The 17,869-nt window shown below is 28.0% G+C and overlaps 1 protein-coding gene across 1 annotated transcript; it reads left to right on the top strand.

The window, feature by feature from the left end:
• The first annotated feature begins 4,003 nt into the window (after positions 1-4,003).
• On the top strand, positions 4,004-5,296 carry LOC106778769. The gene is made up of 3 exons (XM_014666759.1): positions 4,004-4,016; positions 4,072-4,580; positions 5,135-5,296. The coding sequence occupies exons 1-3, from the start codon at positions 4,004-4,006 to the stop codon at positions 5,294-5,296; spliced, it is 684 nt and encodes a 227-aa protein (XP_014522245.1).
• The last annotated feature ends 12,573 nt before the right edge of the window (positions 5,297-17,869 follow it).

The following is a 17,869-nucleotide window of genomic DNA, read 5'->3' as shown; positions in this document are numbered from 1 at the left end:
TCAAATTATTCCATGAAAAATATGATAATTTTGCAAGCAATAATCATTAAATTTGAAAATGACTTGAAAAGAAAAATAACCTATAAAAAGAACAAAATGACTTAAAAAAATGATTTACATAAAAGAAAAACTCCAAATACATAATAACATATATTAAGGCTTTTCATCAATGTTGAATCAACTGCAAATATCATGTAATTTCTTTTGTTTTTAATATAATGCCATTTGAATAAAACCATCACTGTATAATTAACTTTAAAAAATATCTTTCTTCCAGGGTACATGTTTTTTTGTTATCATATATGAGTTAAATATGTATTTCGTCCCCCAACTATTGGTCGTTTTTGTGTTTAGTCAATCATTCAAAGTATAGTACAATTTAGTCCTTCAACTTTAGAAAACTCTGGTTTTAGTTATTTTTATCAAATTTTTTTAAGTTTATTTGCTGTTTTAAACGCGTTTCTCAGTTAACATTGAAGCAAAAATGTGTCAAACAGTGTAACAAATCTAAATGTTATGATGTAACGTGCTTGAAATAGCAAATAAAGTTAAATAAATTTGGTAAAAAAGACTAAAACCATAATTTTCTAAAGTTGAAGGACTAAATTGTACTATAGTTTGAAAGAGAAACTAAACACAAAAACGGTGAATAGTTGGAGGACGAAAAACATATTTAACCCTCGTATTAAAACATTAAATTCTCATTAGATTACCGTCCAACTTGAAAGTATTTTTCTTTTTTAAATTTCGAAATACATAATTTAAATTGAGTAATATTATAATCCAATTACGACAGTAAATGACCCGGAGATTGATTCGTTGTTCATTTATTTAAATGCACAAATTTATTTCAAAAGCAAGAAATATAGTCAGAATTTAACTTGAAAATAACTTTTCGTCTTATTTTTAATTGCTTTAAATTATTCTATAATTATGTATGATTTTCCTGTCTTTATATTTTTTGAATTGCAAAATTTCTTTCTTAAGTTTTTTGTATTAAATAAAAATATAGTCTTCTGTTATACCTTTATTGTTTAAGAGAATTTGCCATCAAATTAATATCGTTCAAAGATTTTTTCTATTTTTTATTGGATAAAGAAATAATCTTCTAGAAGATAAATTTGATGTTAATAGATCTATTAACATAAATTTGAACTTTGGATTTTCGAAACATCCAAACTTTCGCTTTTTAATATAAGCTAAATTATATCTAATTATTTTATGATTAGTCTAATGAAGGAAAAAATTCACACGACGAATAATTTTGACAAACAAAATAATACATACAAAAATTTAGATATATAATAAAATGTAATACATATATCAACATAACAATAACTATAAAAAAAATATAAATATATAAATAACTGTCATTTGTTTTTCTTATTCAATTTCTTAAACTAAAATGTTTGAGAACTATATTTTTTTATAATAATTAGAAAAAGTATTTTTAATTTATTAAAAAACCCCATAATTGAATTATTTAAATTAGAAAAAGTTTAAGGTCATCAGGAACATTCAATTACTGAAGGTTTTCTTTCTTCATTGGTTGGTAACCCAACCTACACTAATTGTGTTCACATTGCAATCTCTTGTGTTTCACATAGCCATTTTCCTGCATCAACTTTCTTTCTATCAAGAATCACATGCAGGAATATTAATGAATTCAAGAAAATCTGCATTTCAAAAGTCCTAAAATGAAATTCAATTTTCTTTATAGGTATAGACTGCCTCAGTCTGCAATTACCATAACTAGCATCCCACCAATCTCATTTCCATATCCACCAATCTAAGTCCCTTCTTCAACCACATATTATTTTATTTTAGTCTCTTTAAAATTATTAATCAAAATTTATTATCACTAGTGCAAAGAGTTTTAAAAATATGTTATTTTGAGTTTTTAAAGACAATTCTTCATCCGACGTTTTAAAAATATGTTATTTTGAGTTTTTAAAGACAATTCTTCATCCGACGTCTTCATGAGTGATGACTATAAAGACGTTGAACATGGCACTAACCGATGTTTAAGGTCACTGTAGACGTCAAATATGACACTAACCGACGTTTACTACTTTCGTTGTGTTTTTGTACAATTTTGCTCGTATCTTTGGGTAACCTGGTAGTATCTTCTTCCTTTGCTAGTTTCCTCATAAATAAAAATTGCGTTTTTTGAATCTCTTATAACATTTTAACCAAAAAATTTTTGAATCTCTTATAACATTTTAACCAAAAACCGAACCTGAATTTTTGCCTAGTTCCATTCCAACTGCCAATAAAAAAGAATACATGGTGACACGAAACTAGAAACTATTTATAGTTCTCATTTCCATATAACATGTATTTTACAAACTAGAAAAGAAAAATGTAGGATTTATCACTTAGTGGTATTAATAGAGTTAGGCATGTGTTGATACAATGACTTTTAGCTTTCAGCTGATTTGATGACTTACCAAAATGTCTACTAGTGAGCTTTTGGAACCAAAAAGGAAACATAATATTATAATGCTTCATAGTTTATTTTTTTAATTAACAAAATAAATAAATTGATGTATATTCTTGTAAATTCAATGCCGTGATTTAGCTCTGTCAATTCAAATATATAAAAAAGAATTATCTTATGAATATTATCATTTAATGTAAAACTTTATTTATCATGTGATAAACAATTCATATAGAGAAAAGATGTTTTATATGATTTTTATAAAATTTAAATAGAAAATAAAATATGATACCATTTCACATATGCCACTTGATGAGCAAAATATATTCAACCCTTTGATCAAAGATTGGGCACAATACATGTGCAACAAAATTAAAGGTGAGTGATAATACCTCCTTCTAGGGAAGGTAAGCTTTCAGTAGCATCAAATTATAATTATTTATTTTCATTTAATGAGATTAATAAAGATAATTTATGTGATATAATTTGGAGATGGATGGTAGGGTTGAGCAAATTGCTTTATTCAAACACTTCCTTCTATCCAACAGCTTTCTTTAAATTTAACATAAGCGTTTTTTAAATAAATAATTTTTTTATTAAACAGGTCAAGTAAATAGAATACTGCTTATTTTCAATGCACAATTATATTAAACAGGACACACACACAAAAAAAAAAAGGTAAATCTGATTATTTAATAAGAACTTATAAAAAAATAAATACCTAAAGCTAGAATATGTTTTGTTTTTCATTATTTTTAATAAAATGACAGATGATATAGGGTTTTCGTAATTGGGCTATTTTCAATGTAACCCTGATCCATAATAAGCAAAAATGGTTAACATTTTACCTTCCGAACTCCCATAATTTCTATCTGCACCCTATGACTTTTAAGATTTTTTTTTTCTTTTTTGAAAGTAATTTTTCGCTTTTTTTTTTTGAAAATATTCTGGATCAACCTTAATGGAATTTCTGGAACATGATTTTCATAATAAAATTTCCGAAACAAAATTTTATAAAATATATATGATATTTTTCAAAATAATATTTTTAAAATAAACTTTCCAAAATACATAAAATGTTTTTTTTTATCTGAAACAAGCTTTCTTTTTCTTTCTCTTTCTTTTCTTCCCTTGCAGTGAAGAATGAAAGTGCAGCAGCAGTGACGATAGTGGTGGCATAGTGTAGTAAAGGGGGTATTTCAGTCTTTTGGTGTTGAAATCGGAGTGAAATTAGTAATGATGGAAGTGCACTAAGAAAGAAATCTGGGGAAACCTGTTCCCGCTAGATCATTCCAACTGTCACAAGTTAGATTTCAAAAAGTCCAATTAGTGATGATAGCATCCCAAAACCTCATACACGTTTTGTTGAACTCTTGCAATATCCTTTTTCATGGATTCTCTTGCCACCCCATTTTCAGGTTACAATTCAAGTTTTTTCATTTTCTAATTTCCTTTTCACCATTGTTTGTTTGATATAGTTTTCTTACATGGGACCAGACAAAGACAGCGATTCAAAACCAAATATCAAACAAAACACCAGCCAAGTAAACAAAATTGGCAAGCATGAAGCCAAAAGGTAAAAGTCACATTTTTCGATTTCACTTGTTACAACCTTTGTTTTCGTTTTTCAGTTATTACCTTTGGTTTCAGACAAAACAGGGTTTCTGGTACTGCTACCAGGAGGAGCACAAACATCATACTAGGAAAACCTGAATGGGACAAATCATCAATCACCAAAGCAAAAATCTCTGTTCCACAGAAAAAACCCAAACCCATTTTCACAACCACACATGACAAAAAAATCACAGAAAATGTGAATCATGGAGTGAACAAAAAAAGTGACACATTCCCATCACGAGTTGCAGGAAAAACATCAAAAACATCAAAGAAGAATTCCTTGGAGGAGGGTTGTGTTTCAGAGCCCAAAACTCCAGCAGCAGTAGCAGCAGCAGCAGCATTGTCCCATGTTAGAACCAATATATCGACACCATTCCGCACTGCACAGCATTGTAGCAAATGCCGCTTTGACAGGCTTGAGACCTCATCTTATTGGGTTGGTCAAATCAAAATGGCTGAGTCTGTTGGCAAGCATTTTGTTGCTTCTGACTTCTTCAGGCTTGCTTTGGAATCTCAGGCTGAGGTGTTCTTTATCATCACAATAAATGTCTCTGAATGAATGCTGCAAAACATGATAAAATATACATGCAGACACAACTGAAAATTAAAGAAAAAGTTTAGACTACCATGCACCATAAAATTGTGCACTCTCATCTGATAGGATAAAAGTATGGTATTATTCTATGTCTGATAAATTAATTCATTCATAGCATGATATATCTGTTAGAAATGTAAGCATGAGTTTAATTTAGTAGAGATTAAAAAGTTGAACACCTTATTTATAAGAATTAATTCATGTATTGTGTTAGAAGTGATGGAAATATCTTGTGTTGATTAGATTCAGATTTTAAAGATGTCTCTCGAAATAAGAGATGATATATTTCTTAAAGAATGATTTCTGATTTGTTAGCAGTGCAACTTTTTTAGCCTGACAGTGTATGAATTTATGATCTCGTAATAATTATGTTGAAAGTGATATAAACATTACACAAAGGTTGTGTTGAAAACTGAAGTGGTATTACTTTGTACCTGGTTTTTTAAGTATGTTTTGAAGCTGATATTGGGTGTGTCTGGTAGCCAATTAGGAAACTGCAGATGGAGCTTAGAAGGTACCTGTTGAGGCATGAATACCTTTGGGAGCAGAAGGAATGGAGAGAAGTTGCTGCTAGCTATGGAGTGACCTCAGCCACTCATGAATCCAAAAATGGAAGTCATACCTACCAAGTTGATGAAACATGAAAGATATAAATCAAATTTAGATTCTTTATTGGGATCTTTTATACGATGTGATGATCACTAATTTTGATGTTTTACAATATAAGTAATTTGCACTTAGTACTTCAATGTTTTTTTTTTTTCTGGTTCATCATCTTAAACTATGATAAATATGTGTGGTTATAATACCAATTATCTACTACTTCATGATTAATACTTACCAATGTTAGTATGTTCAAAATATTGATTTAAAAATATTATTTACATGATATTGTAAATGTATAAGATTTGTTACAAATTAGTCGTTTCATTGAGGATGTCTGATTTGGGAGATTAAATTTGTTATAAAATATATTGAGTTGTTAACTAACTTGACAAAATAATATTTTTTTTTCATATATGAAACTATTTATTAAATCTCTTAAAAAAATTAATTTTCAAATATCTTTTACATATGAGAAGAAAACGGAGTGACTATTAATTATGTTTTTTTACAAATAATCACATAACATTATTTTCTTCTTAATTTACCATACTAAAAAAGAGAGTCAAAAACCATCATTTATATTTTTCTATTATGATAAAATCAATAATCATAACCCCTACAACTTTTATAAAGCCTTATAACTAAACAATGAAGATGTATGATAATATATAGAAAATAATATATACATATATTAAGTATATTGTGTTTATGTTTTTACTTAAGATGTAAGGATTTGTTAACATAGGTTGATTTATTTATTTATAGAATGAATATTGTTAAGAAAGAATAAGATTGTTGTAGAGTGAAATAATTAAGATGTAAATGAAAAGATTTAGAAAAGAGTGGTGAGACATTTTTGGGTGGAAATTTGATGGTTGTGATGATATTGAAGAAAAGAAATTGATTAAGAAGCATGTTTGGGCCATTAAGGAGACAAGCTTGATTTCTAGGTTGTGTTTGTTTCCGACACCATCGGCGCAATTCAATAACCTTCGAGGCAACTTGGCAAAGAGATGACACATTACCAACAATGTTTTCCCTCATTCAGATTCCACCTTTAATATTATTATCATATTAATCACTTTTAAAAAATATTAATTATTTTTTAAACAATTACAAGAGTGAGAATAAAAATAAACTATATTATAATTAATTGTTTTGTATATGGAGTATGTTCTTAAGAAAACATATATCAATACATTGTGATCCAACAAGTATAATAAGCTCTAATCAAGGAAATATTTTTGCTTCATATTATAGTATTCTTTTTTAGGTTTAATACCACTTTTGATCCCTAGTTTGGGAGGGTTTGTTCAATATGGTCCTACTTTTTTTTTTCATAACAATTGATTCCATCTTTTGAAAAAACTGTTCAATTGAGTCCTTTTTGTTTATAGTAGTCTCATATTCAAGTTTAAATTGTTTATTATAGTCCTTATTGTATACGATAATGACATGATTTTTAACATAACATTATGTCATGACTGTTAAAATAACATTTGGATAGGTAAATGCATGAAAGAACTTATTGATGTCGTAACCAGCACCATGACTGTTAAAATAACATTTGGATAGGTGAATGTATGAAAGAACTTATTGATGTCGTAACTAGCACCGTTAGAAAATTGACGTCGTAATAAAAAATGAGTCAATTGAAAAGTTTCTTCAAAAAGTGGAATCAATTGTTACTAAAAAAAGATAAAATTATATTGAACAAAACTTCCCAAACTAGGGATCAAAAGCGGTATTAAGCTTTTTTTATTCACTAGGTGGAAGAAAACAAGGCATGCATTGGAGGTTCAATAAAATTGATGGCTGAAAAAGATTATGACCCAATAACCAACAATAATATTAATATTTGAATTTGGACATGGTTGTAACATAAGATTGAGATATGATTCTCCAACAACCACTGACATATTTTTTTTTATTTTTCTAGATTTTCTAATTCCTTTATTATGATATCTCACAAAATGTGACCTTTACTTTTAGTTGCAGAAGATTGTTTAGGATTCACCACACCATTAATGGGGGCTTCAAATAATTGAACATATATAGTCCTATTTTTTAATTTTATTAATTTCTTACCTTTTTTTTTTTCAAAATTTGAATCACATCCAATTAAGCATGTGCATGGTTTTAGTGGGATTTTCACAAACCACTGTAGTACTCTGAAACTGCAGTAGCAATCACATGGTCGACAGAGCAGTGAGCCCTTCACTTATAATTAATGCATTATTTTATGAGATCAATTTCACATTATTTCTTTTTCTTATATTCCCCCTTACTTTTTTTTTATCATACTTATTTATTTTCTTAATATTACATGACATGGCAATGTAAATTTTTTAAACAGTCAAGAATCATGACTACAAAGAACTAAAAAGGTTTGAGACCAAATACTACAAACAAAAAATAAAGAAGATTCTAAAATAAATATAAGAAAAAATGTTTAAAAAAAAAAAAACTACCTAACATAGGAAAAAGGAAAAAAGCACATGACAAAATAAAAAAATGATTCTATCATTGCATTTGGGTTCGATTTTTAATCCCTTTTAATTTATTAAAGTTTTAATTATAATAATTGGTGATCTTTTAAGACACTGTCTTTTGATGTATTTTTAGAAATTATATTGTATTACTTAAATTTAATTGTTGTGTGTGTGTATATATTACAGGTACTTAAAAACAAATTATTATAGTTGAATTATTGAGCTAAAGCAAATTATCTATCATTTCTTTGTTTTTCATCTTTCTGACAAAACTCTCACCAAAAATTCTGTATCAATGAAAAAAACTACTTTCTTAATTATAAATTGAAAAAGAAAAAGTGAAACACTATTAACTTCATTCTTTTATAAATAAGAAAAGTTATTGTCATAGAATCATCATATTTTCAAACAATGTTTATTATTTTAATATATATATATATAAAATACTATTTATGTAATTATGTTTAAATGACTATAGTCAATTTTATTGAATCAAATAGTTTTTATATTTTACATTCAACTATCTTTACTCCTTTTTAGTATTTTATTTTTTGTTTATTTATTTTTTCACATTATAATATTTGACTTTTTCAATTTCAAGTATTTAATAATGTAAGCCTTTTATTCACTATGTAATATAAAAAAAATTTATTTTCTTTATTTACTTTTGATAGTTGATTTTTGTTTTATTTGTAAAACTTTTTATTTATTAAAACAATTTTTATTGATTCTCAACACTTCCACTAGTTTGATATTTGAAAAGTTTTCTTATCATAATTTTAATTATACATTTAATTTTATAAAATTTTGTTTAATGATGTATTGAAATGTTAAATATGATTGCAGTCCTTAAACTTGGACAAGAAATTAAAATCCATTTATGTTCCAAACTCATATATACATGGTTTTCTACACAACAAGTAATCTTGTATGGTATAGAGTTTTCTCTATGTCCCTCAAGGGAGAACCGTTGGCATGGTTCAACTCACTGCTACTTAAGTACATTGATAATTTTGCGACCATTAGGTCACTGTTTAGTGTTCATTTTATCGTGAATTGACCACATCATTTGATCTTGTCCTGGTCAACCTCAAGTAGGAGAAAGACGAGTCTCTTAGTTGATATCTAAGTTGTCAAATCTTACTAACTTCGACATCAAAGTACCTTTTACATATAAGTTCTAAGTAACAACATACAAACAACACATGGATAAACGGTTGTACGAAAATTTGAACCAAAAGATAGTATTCAAACATTTTCTTGATATAGAAGACGATATACTCTTTACCACTCTATACACCCCTAGTTATCTTTATGAAAAATGATAATGTTTGTTTGGTAAAAGTTATTAAGGTTTTAAAGCTTCATTATATTTATAGTCTAAATTTACGGTGAAGAGTGATATTCTTCATTTGGTAAAAGTTATTAAGATTTTAAAGCTTCATTTTATTCCTAATTAAATTTATGAAGTTGTCCTTCAAACTTGAAAATCAAATGTTCACGTGTTCCATTTATGATAGGGATTAAATTGAAATATATAAGATTTTAAATACTCAATATAATCAATTTTTTTTAACAACTCAACTCTGAAAATATTTAAATTTATAAAAGAGTTTAAAACTTAATTATTATGTCATCTTTATTTTTACATGTAGAAATATTTAATCAATGACAATATTAAATAACGATAACAAAATCAAAGGTTAGATACTTAAATAAAAATATAAAAATTTTGAACACCTAATAGAATATCATATTTTAAATAAAAATTAATTAATATTTAAATTGATAAGAAACTTAGAATTGAATTAAATTTTTATTTTTATTACAATAAATTTATAATAATTAATTTTTTAATTATATTAACTAGTTTTTGTAATGGTAAAATATTTAATGTATAATACATATAATGATTATATTGATATAGATATAAAATGTTTTGAATTAGGTTGATTTATGTTTTAGAATGAATATGTAATGAAAGAACAAGGTTGATTAAGAATGAAATTATTGAGAAGTAAGTTTAGTTGGTAGAAAAGAGTGGTGAGGCATTTTTGATGGTTGAAGTGAGATTCCAGAAAAGAAATTGATTAAAAAGCATGTTTGGGCCATTAAGGATAGCAGAGCTTGATGTCTAGGTCGGCTTTGTTTACCTTCGACATAGTACTTTCCGACATCCTCGACCCATCACTTGTGGGTTAGGTTCGTATGCAACTCAGCAACCTTCCTTCCTGTTCCAAACAATAACTTCCCAAAGAAATGACACATTACCAACTCTCTTTTCTCTCATCTATCTCCTTTATTATTACTATATATCATCTTAATTACTTTAAAAAAATTAAGTATTCCGCTATATCCAATAATTCTATTAAGAAGTTTTACATTGATATTTGCATCCAAGGTATAGATTTGTATTCAAGTATAAATATATCGAACGTGATAATAGAAATGAGTGATTTGATAGTGGTTCGACAACGTGTTGAAAGTCTCACATCGACTAGAGATAAGGTCATTTAAGTGTATATAAGTAGATGCAAACCTCACTCTACAAGCCGATTTTGTGGGGTTGAGTTAGGGTTAAACTTCACTTCTAACATGTATCAGAACCATGATTGAAGCATATATAAGTGGATGCCAACCATATATATATATATATATATATATATATATAACCTTAGGGTGTTGCTCCCTACACCTCCCCAAGTGGGACCTGTACCTCTTCATTAATTTAATTTATTTCAAAAATATTCTACACCTCCCCATTATTTTCTTTTATTCCAAAAATACCCTACACCTCCCCATTATCCTTAACAATTTTTCTCTTTCTCTCTCTACATTAATGGAGCATTTACATGACTTAAATTTGAATATAATTTTTTAAATAAGTTTGATTCAATCTTATTTTCGTTCTTGAATATATTTTTTTCTTTTCAAATTACTTAATAAATGGTAAAATCTTGTTCTAAATTTCTAGAAAAATGTTTATATATATGTATCTTTTTTTTTACATATAATATCTATAATTTTTAACATTATATTATGTTTTAACTCACCGACATGTTTGACTCAAATAACTTGAATAAAATATTTAATTTATTAGATAAATAATATAAAAATGTTATTAAATATTTAAAATATAAAAAAAAGTTATTTGTTAAAGATTTAGAATTTATTAAGTTGTTTCGTCATTATAAAGTTAGTATATAATAATAATAATAATAATAATAATAATAATAATAATAATAATATATCATTATTTACTATTAATATTATTATGTTTATTATTTTGTATTTGCATTTAACTTTTAATTTTATAAAATGGAAATGGTAGATGTACTAATATTGAAGTTTCCTCTGAATATTATATTTTGTAGTATGTTACAAATTCAAATATGAACCAAGTGAATGCTCCATTAATGTAGAGAGAGAANGAGAAAGATTGTTAAGGATGGGGAGGTGTAGGGTATTTTTGGAATAAAGAAAATAGTGGAGAGGTGTAGAATATTTTTGAAATAAATTAAATTAATGGGAAGGTACAAGTCCCATTTGGAGAGGTGTAGGGAGCAACACCCATAACCTTATGACTTCCAACAAATTCTACATAATGATAGTTTTTAAAATAAAAATTAACAGTTTAAATATTCATATATTAAAAAATGAGACATATTTCTATTTCAGAAAATATATCATATATTTCTCATGAAGGGTTGGACTACTAGATGGTAAGCTTATATGTACTCCAGATATTGTATAATCTTAATCAGGTGCCAAAATAAGAAGGAAATATTGGTGGGTGGGTGACAAACTTATTTATTTTATACATTAGCTAACATAACTTATGTAGTGAATATACTAAATCAAAGTATGTATAATTTGAGTACAAATCAGATTAAAGTTATAACATGAATATTTCATTATTTGAAGTCTTTACCTAGAAAAGGTTTCAAAAATCACCACCTACATGTTCAATATTGTGAAATACTATTGATAAAATAATTAACCTTGGGTTATTTCACTTCATTGAAAAGAATTTGGTCACGTTAAAAAAAAACTCATATATCATTTATTATAAAAAAAATCATATATTACAAATAAACATAATCTATTAATAACAAAATTTTCTATAATTCGAATTTATTCACAAATTATCAAAGACAAAATATCTATTCATTAAATATGGTTATTCATTAAATTTTATTGATGAATTATGAAATTTATTAACAATTATCGATGACTTCAAATCTTTTAGTAAATATTTATTAATAATTATTAACAAAATTTAATTATCAATACATATTATGATTGAGTCTTATTTTTTCTTCTACTTTTTTTCTCTTTTATTTCTTTTAATCGTTTCTTCCTCTTTCTCTTCTTCTTTTCTCTTTCTTTGTCTTTTTTCTCCTTTTTCTCTTTGTTTCTTTCTTTCATTTTTTTATATACATAAAAATCTCATTAAATTAAACAAAAAATTTATCATTCAAATAATTCGTTAATAATAGGAATCATAACTTATTGACAAGATTTATTAAAGAAATAGATAATCAAATATATTACCAATGATAATAATAAAAATTTTAATTTATTAACATATCTTATCTATATTGATTACTAAAGAAAATATTGATCAATAATTTAAATTTCAAATTTTTAACGTAAAAGTTCATGTAACAAAATTCTTATAATCCAATTCAATACATATGATATGGCTAGACATATGAAAATGATCAACACTTTATTGAACATATTCTATAAACAAAATTGATTTAGTTTTTCATTTGTTAAATCTCAAAAACCTTTGTAAAATATTTTCATGAAATATATATGTAACAGAAACTTCTACAAATTTCTTAACAAATTAAATACTTTAAATTTTTGTACCAAATTAAAAAAAAAAATTATTAACCCAAGTTATGATAAGAATAAATCATGAGATAAGATTTTCAATTAAACTAATTAAATAATAACAACAACTATATAATTGTGATAATCATATAATTACATAATTATTTAATTAAAGCGGTTATCATAATTTATTTATAAAAAATAGTTATTTTATATAAATAGTTATCATCATCATTATTATTGATCATAAGTATTATTATTTAATTCTTTGTGAAGGTTTTTCGTTAGACAACAGTATGATACACTTATGTTACTGGTGCAAAAATGACCTTTTAGTCACCATTTAGATATCCGACCTCCAAATATTCAACATAAAAAATGATTGGTGAGATTTTCATAATTAAAACAAGTATTTAGACGTCGCTATGGGAAGTCCTGACGTCTAAATACTCATATACGTCAGCTCCCCCAAATGGACGCAAAAAATGGGATATAAATTAATTTTTTTACTATTCTTAGACGTCCGAGTGGAGAGCCACCGACGTCTAATCTCCATTTAGACGTTAGATTGTTCCATTGGATGCTAAAATGGTCACGCCAAAATCCCATAAGTCTTTTTTTCGCCATTTAGACGTCAGACCCCCTAAAATTGAAGTCTCATTGCTTGTAGAGGTAGGTGAAAAAGTGATTGTTCCATTGTTTTTGGACGGTGGTTCGTCAGCCCCGACGTCTAATATGTATTTAGACGTCGTTTCCTCTTATGTCGGACGTCCATAGGCTCTGCCTAAATTATTTTTTAAGTTGTTTAGACGTCATATTAGTTAGGGCTCTAACGTGTGAACGAATTTAGACGTCGGGCATCGAGGGGAGTGACTTCTAAACCTATTTTATTACCCAAAGCGCGAACTCGCTAGCAATTACGTGCACCATTCATCATCTTCCTCATTGCGTTCTCTCCGGGGCTTTGTTTTTTTAGGTGCATTTTCTCTCTTTTGGACCATTTCAACTTACTTTTACTCCAATTAAATTACTCTTCGATGAATTATCTTCCATTTGAACCGATTAAAATGCGTTTTTGTTGCGTTTTGGTGCAGTTTCTGGCATGTATCTTGAGTGGCATTTTTTGCCCTTTTTGGCTTGCGAGTTCTTGCGTTTTTGGACGTGCACTCTTCTATTTCCCTCCACTACGTTTTTAATCTACTAAGAAGGTTAGCTTTCTTGTTGAAAACTTTTTGTATATATTATAGTATACTATTTTTGGACAATTTTCTGTTTTTCAGGTGTGGTTTTATTGCAAAAATAAATTAATTTAAAAAAAAAAAAACATGCAGTAGACATATGTTATGGTACTGTCTGACGTCTATAGACGTTTGTCAGTGCACATACAGATGTCCAATAGATTATAGTGGCTAAACACGGTCCATGAGCTTAGACGTCGGCTGCCACACAGTCAGACGTCTATATAGACATCTGATCTATAGTTTTCAACATTTATATAAACGTCTGATCTATAGTGTCCGACGTTTATATATACGTCTGACTGTGTTGTGCGATATACCATTAACGTCATAAAGACGTTAGGGCTAAACCAGACGTAAAAAACCTAAAATAACAAATATTAAAAGCCTTTTCAGCACTAGTGTATGTTGTATTGTGCTTTTATAGTTCCTTTCCACTCAGTATTTTTAATGAATAAAGTTTTTTGACAAAAATAAATTGATAAATTAGAGACATATCAATGTTAAACCTTTACTTTCTGTGTGCAACTTTAAAGACATGTACTTTTCTTTTTACATTTTTAACATTTATTTTTACTCTATTAATTTATTTACATATAATTTGTACATAAATTCTCCAGATGTAATTAGACAAATGCATGTAGTTAAATTTTTATTAATTTCTCATCAACTTTTGAGAATCAGCCTTTTATATTGGAAACTATATATATAACGAAGGGTCAGCGTAAAATGTACAATATTTATAATATTATCATAAGATGGTTATTTGATTCTTATTATAAGTACACTTTTAGGTCCTAATTTCAATTCCACTTATTCTCAGATCCCAAAAATATTCTTTTGTCTTGCTCTTGGGTGTTTTTGTGTTTAATATTTTTGACCAAAAAGTTTATGCTGCAATATAATCTTACACCCAAAATTTGTTCTAATACTGGTTTGTTTTAGGAAGAAAGAAGAGAAAAATATGGAGAAAGTCATGAAAATCTAATGACATATACGAAAATATATGAAAAATGCAGTTTAGTAAAAGAGTATTTTTATATAAGTTGTGAGATTAGAAGGAGAAGATTAGTAGGTCCGGTTGGTGTGATTAAGATAAGCTGAGTGATAATGAAAGATCTGAAAAGAAATCTAAACCTGAAGTAAAATCTTTGATCTATAATTATGCCTCCTGAAAGGAGTATTTAATATCCCAAAAAGATAATGAATGAATAGATAGAGCTTTATTTTGTTTATAATGATTTTCCCAAACTCACTTTGAGAAAAGCACTTTGGTTGTAGTAGCTGTAGGTGATGCCCCAATCGCAGGTCAGTGATCATGGGATACCCTTTGTCCCCTATTATGGACCCACCAAAACCCTTTGCTTTTTGGAACTAAGCAACCCTAGGCCACCTTTTCATACCATAAAATCCTTATAGACTCACACTAATATGCACCATCTACTCACCATCCCCCCATCCTTCTTTAATATCTTCTTTTTTCATTTTTTAACATTTATTAACCAACCCATTTCAGAATTATAAATATATTTCTTAAAAAATTAAAAATTTAATTCACCATGTTATAAAGTTTACTTTTTTATATGAGGAAGTGTAAATAGTGGTCCTTTTGTACATAAAAAAGAGTGTGGGAAGGAAGACATGGACATATGATAGGGGGTACGATGAATGCGGGCGGTTAATAAGACTAAAAAAGAAACATGAAAAAGCTGCTCATTGAGAAGCAAAAGACAAAATCAATGGAGGAGACAGTGTCCATTGATTACAGAGAAAGATAAATTATTAATATTATTATTTATTATCATTATTATTGTGTATTGCAGAGCAGTGCAGTGAATGACTGTAAAGTGACCATCATTAGCCTCTCCAACATCCTATTCAACCCATCAATATCTTTCTTCATTTTTATTTTTTACCTCATTTTTTTTCTATATTAGCAAATAAAAAATTATAGAAATATTTTATCTCCTTGTTATTAGAAAAAAAAGAAAACGGTAGAAAGTAGTTGTGAAAAGAAGTTGATCGAAGATAAGGAACACAGACAAAGAGACAAAACTGTCTTTCTCTATGGATGGATGGCATGACATGGGATGATGATGGTATGTATGACTTTAATAAAGTGATGAGGATAGGTACTGTGGAAAAGAAAGATGTCAGTGTCTGTAGCAGAATCTTAGGTTAGGTTAGGTTAAGAGATGTGTGGTTTATTTGTTTATAAAAACCAAAAAGAGTTGAGAGAAAACCACGGGGGATTTTACTGTCTTTCTCTTCTCTGCTCCCACGTGCACCACCCCATCCTAACTATCCTTAATTTTCGTGAAACCAACAACAATCATTACCATCACTTTGTAATTATGCTTCTTCTCATTTTACTACCATCACTTTTCTTTATTCTTCAAGTTTTTAGCTTTTTACCCTTTAATTCCATTCACTTTTTTTCTTAAATACTAATCTATCTTTTCCTTCTTTCCAACCATGATTCCACCTTTTTTTTTTTAAACTCCATATGCTTTTTGTTTTTCTAGTATTTATCATAATATCTCATTTTTCTTCTTCTTATATATAATATATTTTTTGAAAATCTCACTTAAAGTATATAAATTTATGTGAATTATTTAATTCTATAAATTAAGTTAAACTAAAAAATTTAATACTTATTTATAAAATATATATATTTCGATAGTATAAGATCAAAAATATAATATAAATTATATAATAATCAATCACGCGTTTAATATAAAAGATCAGTTAGAAAAAATTATAAAATATAATTTACAATCATCCAAAATAACCATAAATTTAAAACTTTATATACAACATAGTTATACAAAACTATATACAAGAATGGTTATCTTGACTACAAAATAAAAGAATGTAAAAAACATATAAATCTACTACGATTGTAACGGAGCATCAGAAATATTCCCGCCAATAGCTTGCTCCAACAACAGATCATCACTTTCTGCTCACACCCACTAGATGATCATCGTCAAACCAAACAAAGGAAACATAACAATAATACAAACAAAATAATTGGGTAAGTTAAATTCAAAATATTACATCATATCAATTAAAATATCTCACATAATAATCATACAGATAACATGGATCAACTCAAACATCTTAGTGTAAAAGACCTAGACCGACTGTCCAAACTTAGAATGAATGTGGAGCTATGGCGAGTTATGCACTTATGGTGGTCACTACTGCTTTGCAAAGCCCTTGCCAATTGGGTTTCACCCTACCACACATCACAATGTTAGTTCGTACTGTGTCATAGGACATACTGGAAACACATGCATTAAGACCTCCTGCTACTCTCAGCATGTGACATCCCAAAATATAACGTATAATTATATAATTTAAGACATCATCATACATAATAAAAGAGAGCAGTTTAAGAGTAAGAAAAGTATTTAGGTTGTGGTTACAGTAATCCAGAAAGCTAGAAGAAATTAAAACACGTGGAAAAATGCTAGAGTTTTTCAAAATAGATACATGAATTCAAATGAAAATTAATTGTTCAGAAATCCTAAGGAACTAAGGAGCAGCATCAGTGTTTTCGTTCCTCTCCAAGGCGTCCTCCAAGGTGACCTCATTCTCCTCTGCTCACATTCAAAAATGAATGATCATTGCAAAAGAAATACATACAACATACACCAACAAACAAGGCAAGGGTGAGCTAATTATATAAAATCATACAGTTGTATTAAACATGCAACATACAAGAACAACTTATCTCAAACAGATTCAGAAATATCACCTAAGCATGTAAATTTCTAGACTTGACTCGTCCGGACTTTAAAACGATAGTCAGGCTATGGCGAGTCTTGCACCCGTGGTGACTTATGAAACTTGAGTTCCCCACCCTGCCACACTCACGAGGTTAGTCCGTTCCGCGCCTTGAGGCATACTGGGAGCCCCCAAGACTAAGGACCTCCTGCTACTTCTCACCACATGGTTCAACCTCTCTAAGTGAGTTTGATTGACCATTGAAGCGTCAGAATGACTCCCAAGGCTGAGCCCCTACTTTCATTTT

Source organism: Vigna radiata, chromosome 2 (genome assembly GCF_000741045.1).
Source record: "Vigna radiata var. radiata cultivar VC1973A chromosome 2, Vradiata_ver6, whole genome shotgun sequence".
In the NCBI taxonomy this organism is placed as follows: domain Eukaryota; kingdom Viridiplantae; phylum Streptophyta; class Magnoliopsida; order Fabales; family Fabaceae; genus Vigna; species Vigna radiata.
The sequence above is the reverse complement of the archived record's forward strand: the minus strand, read 5'-3'. Positions and strand labels throughout refer to the sequence as shown.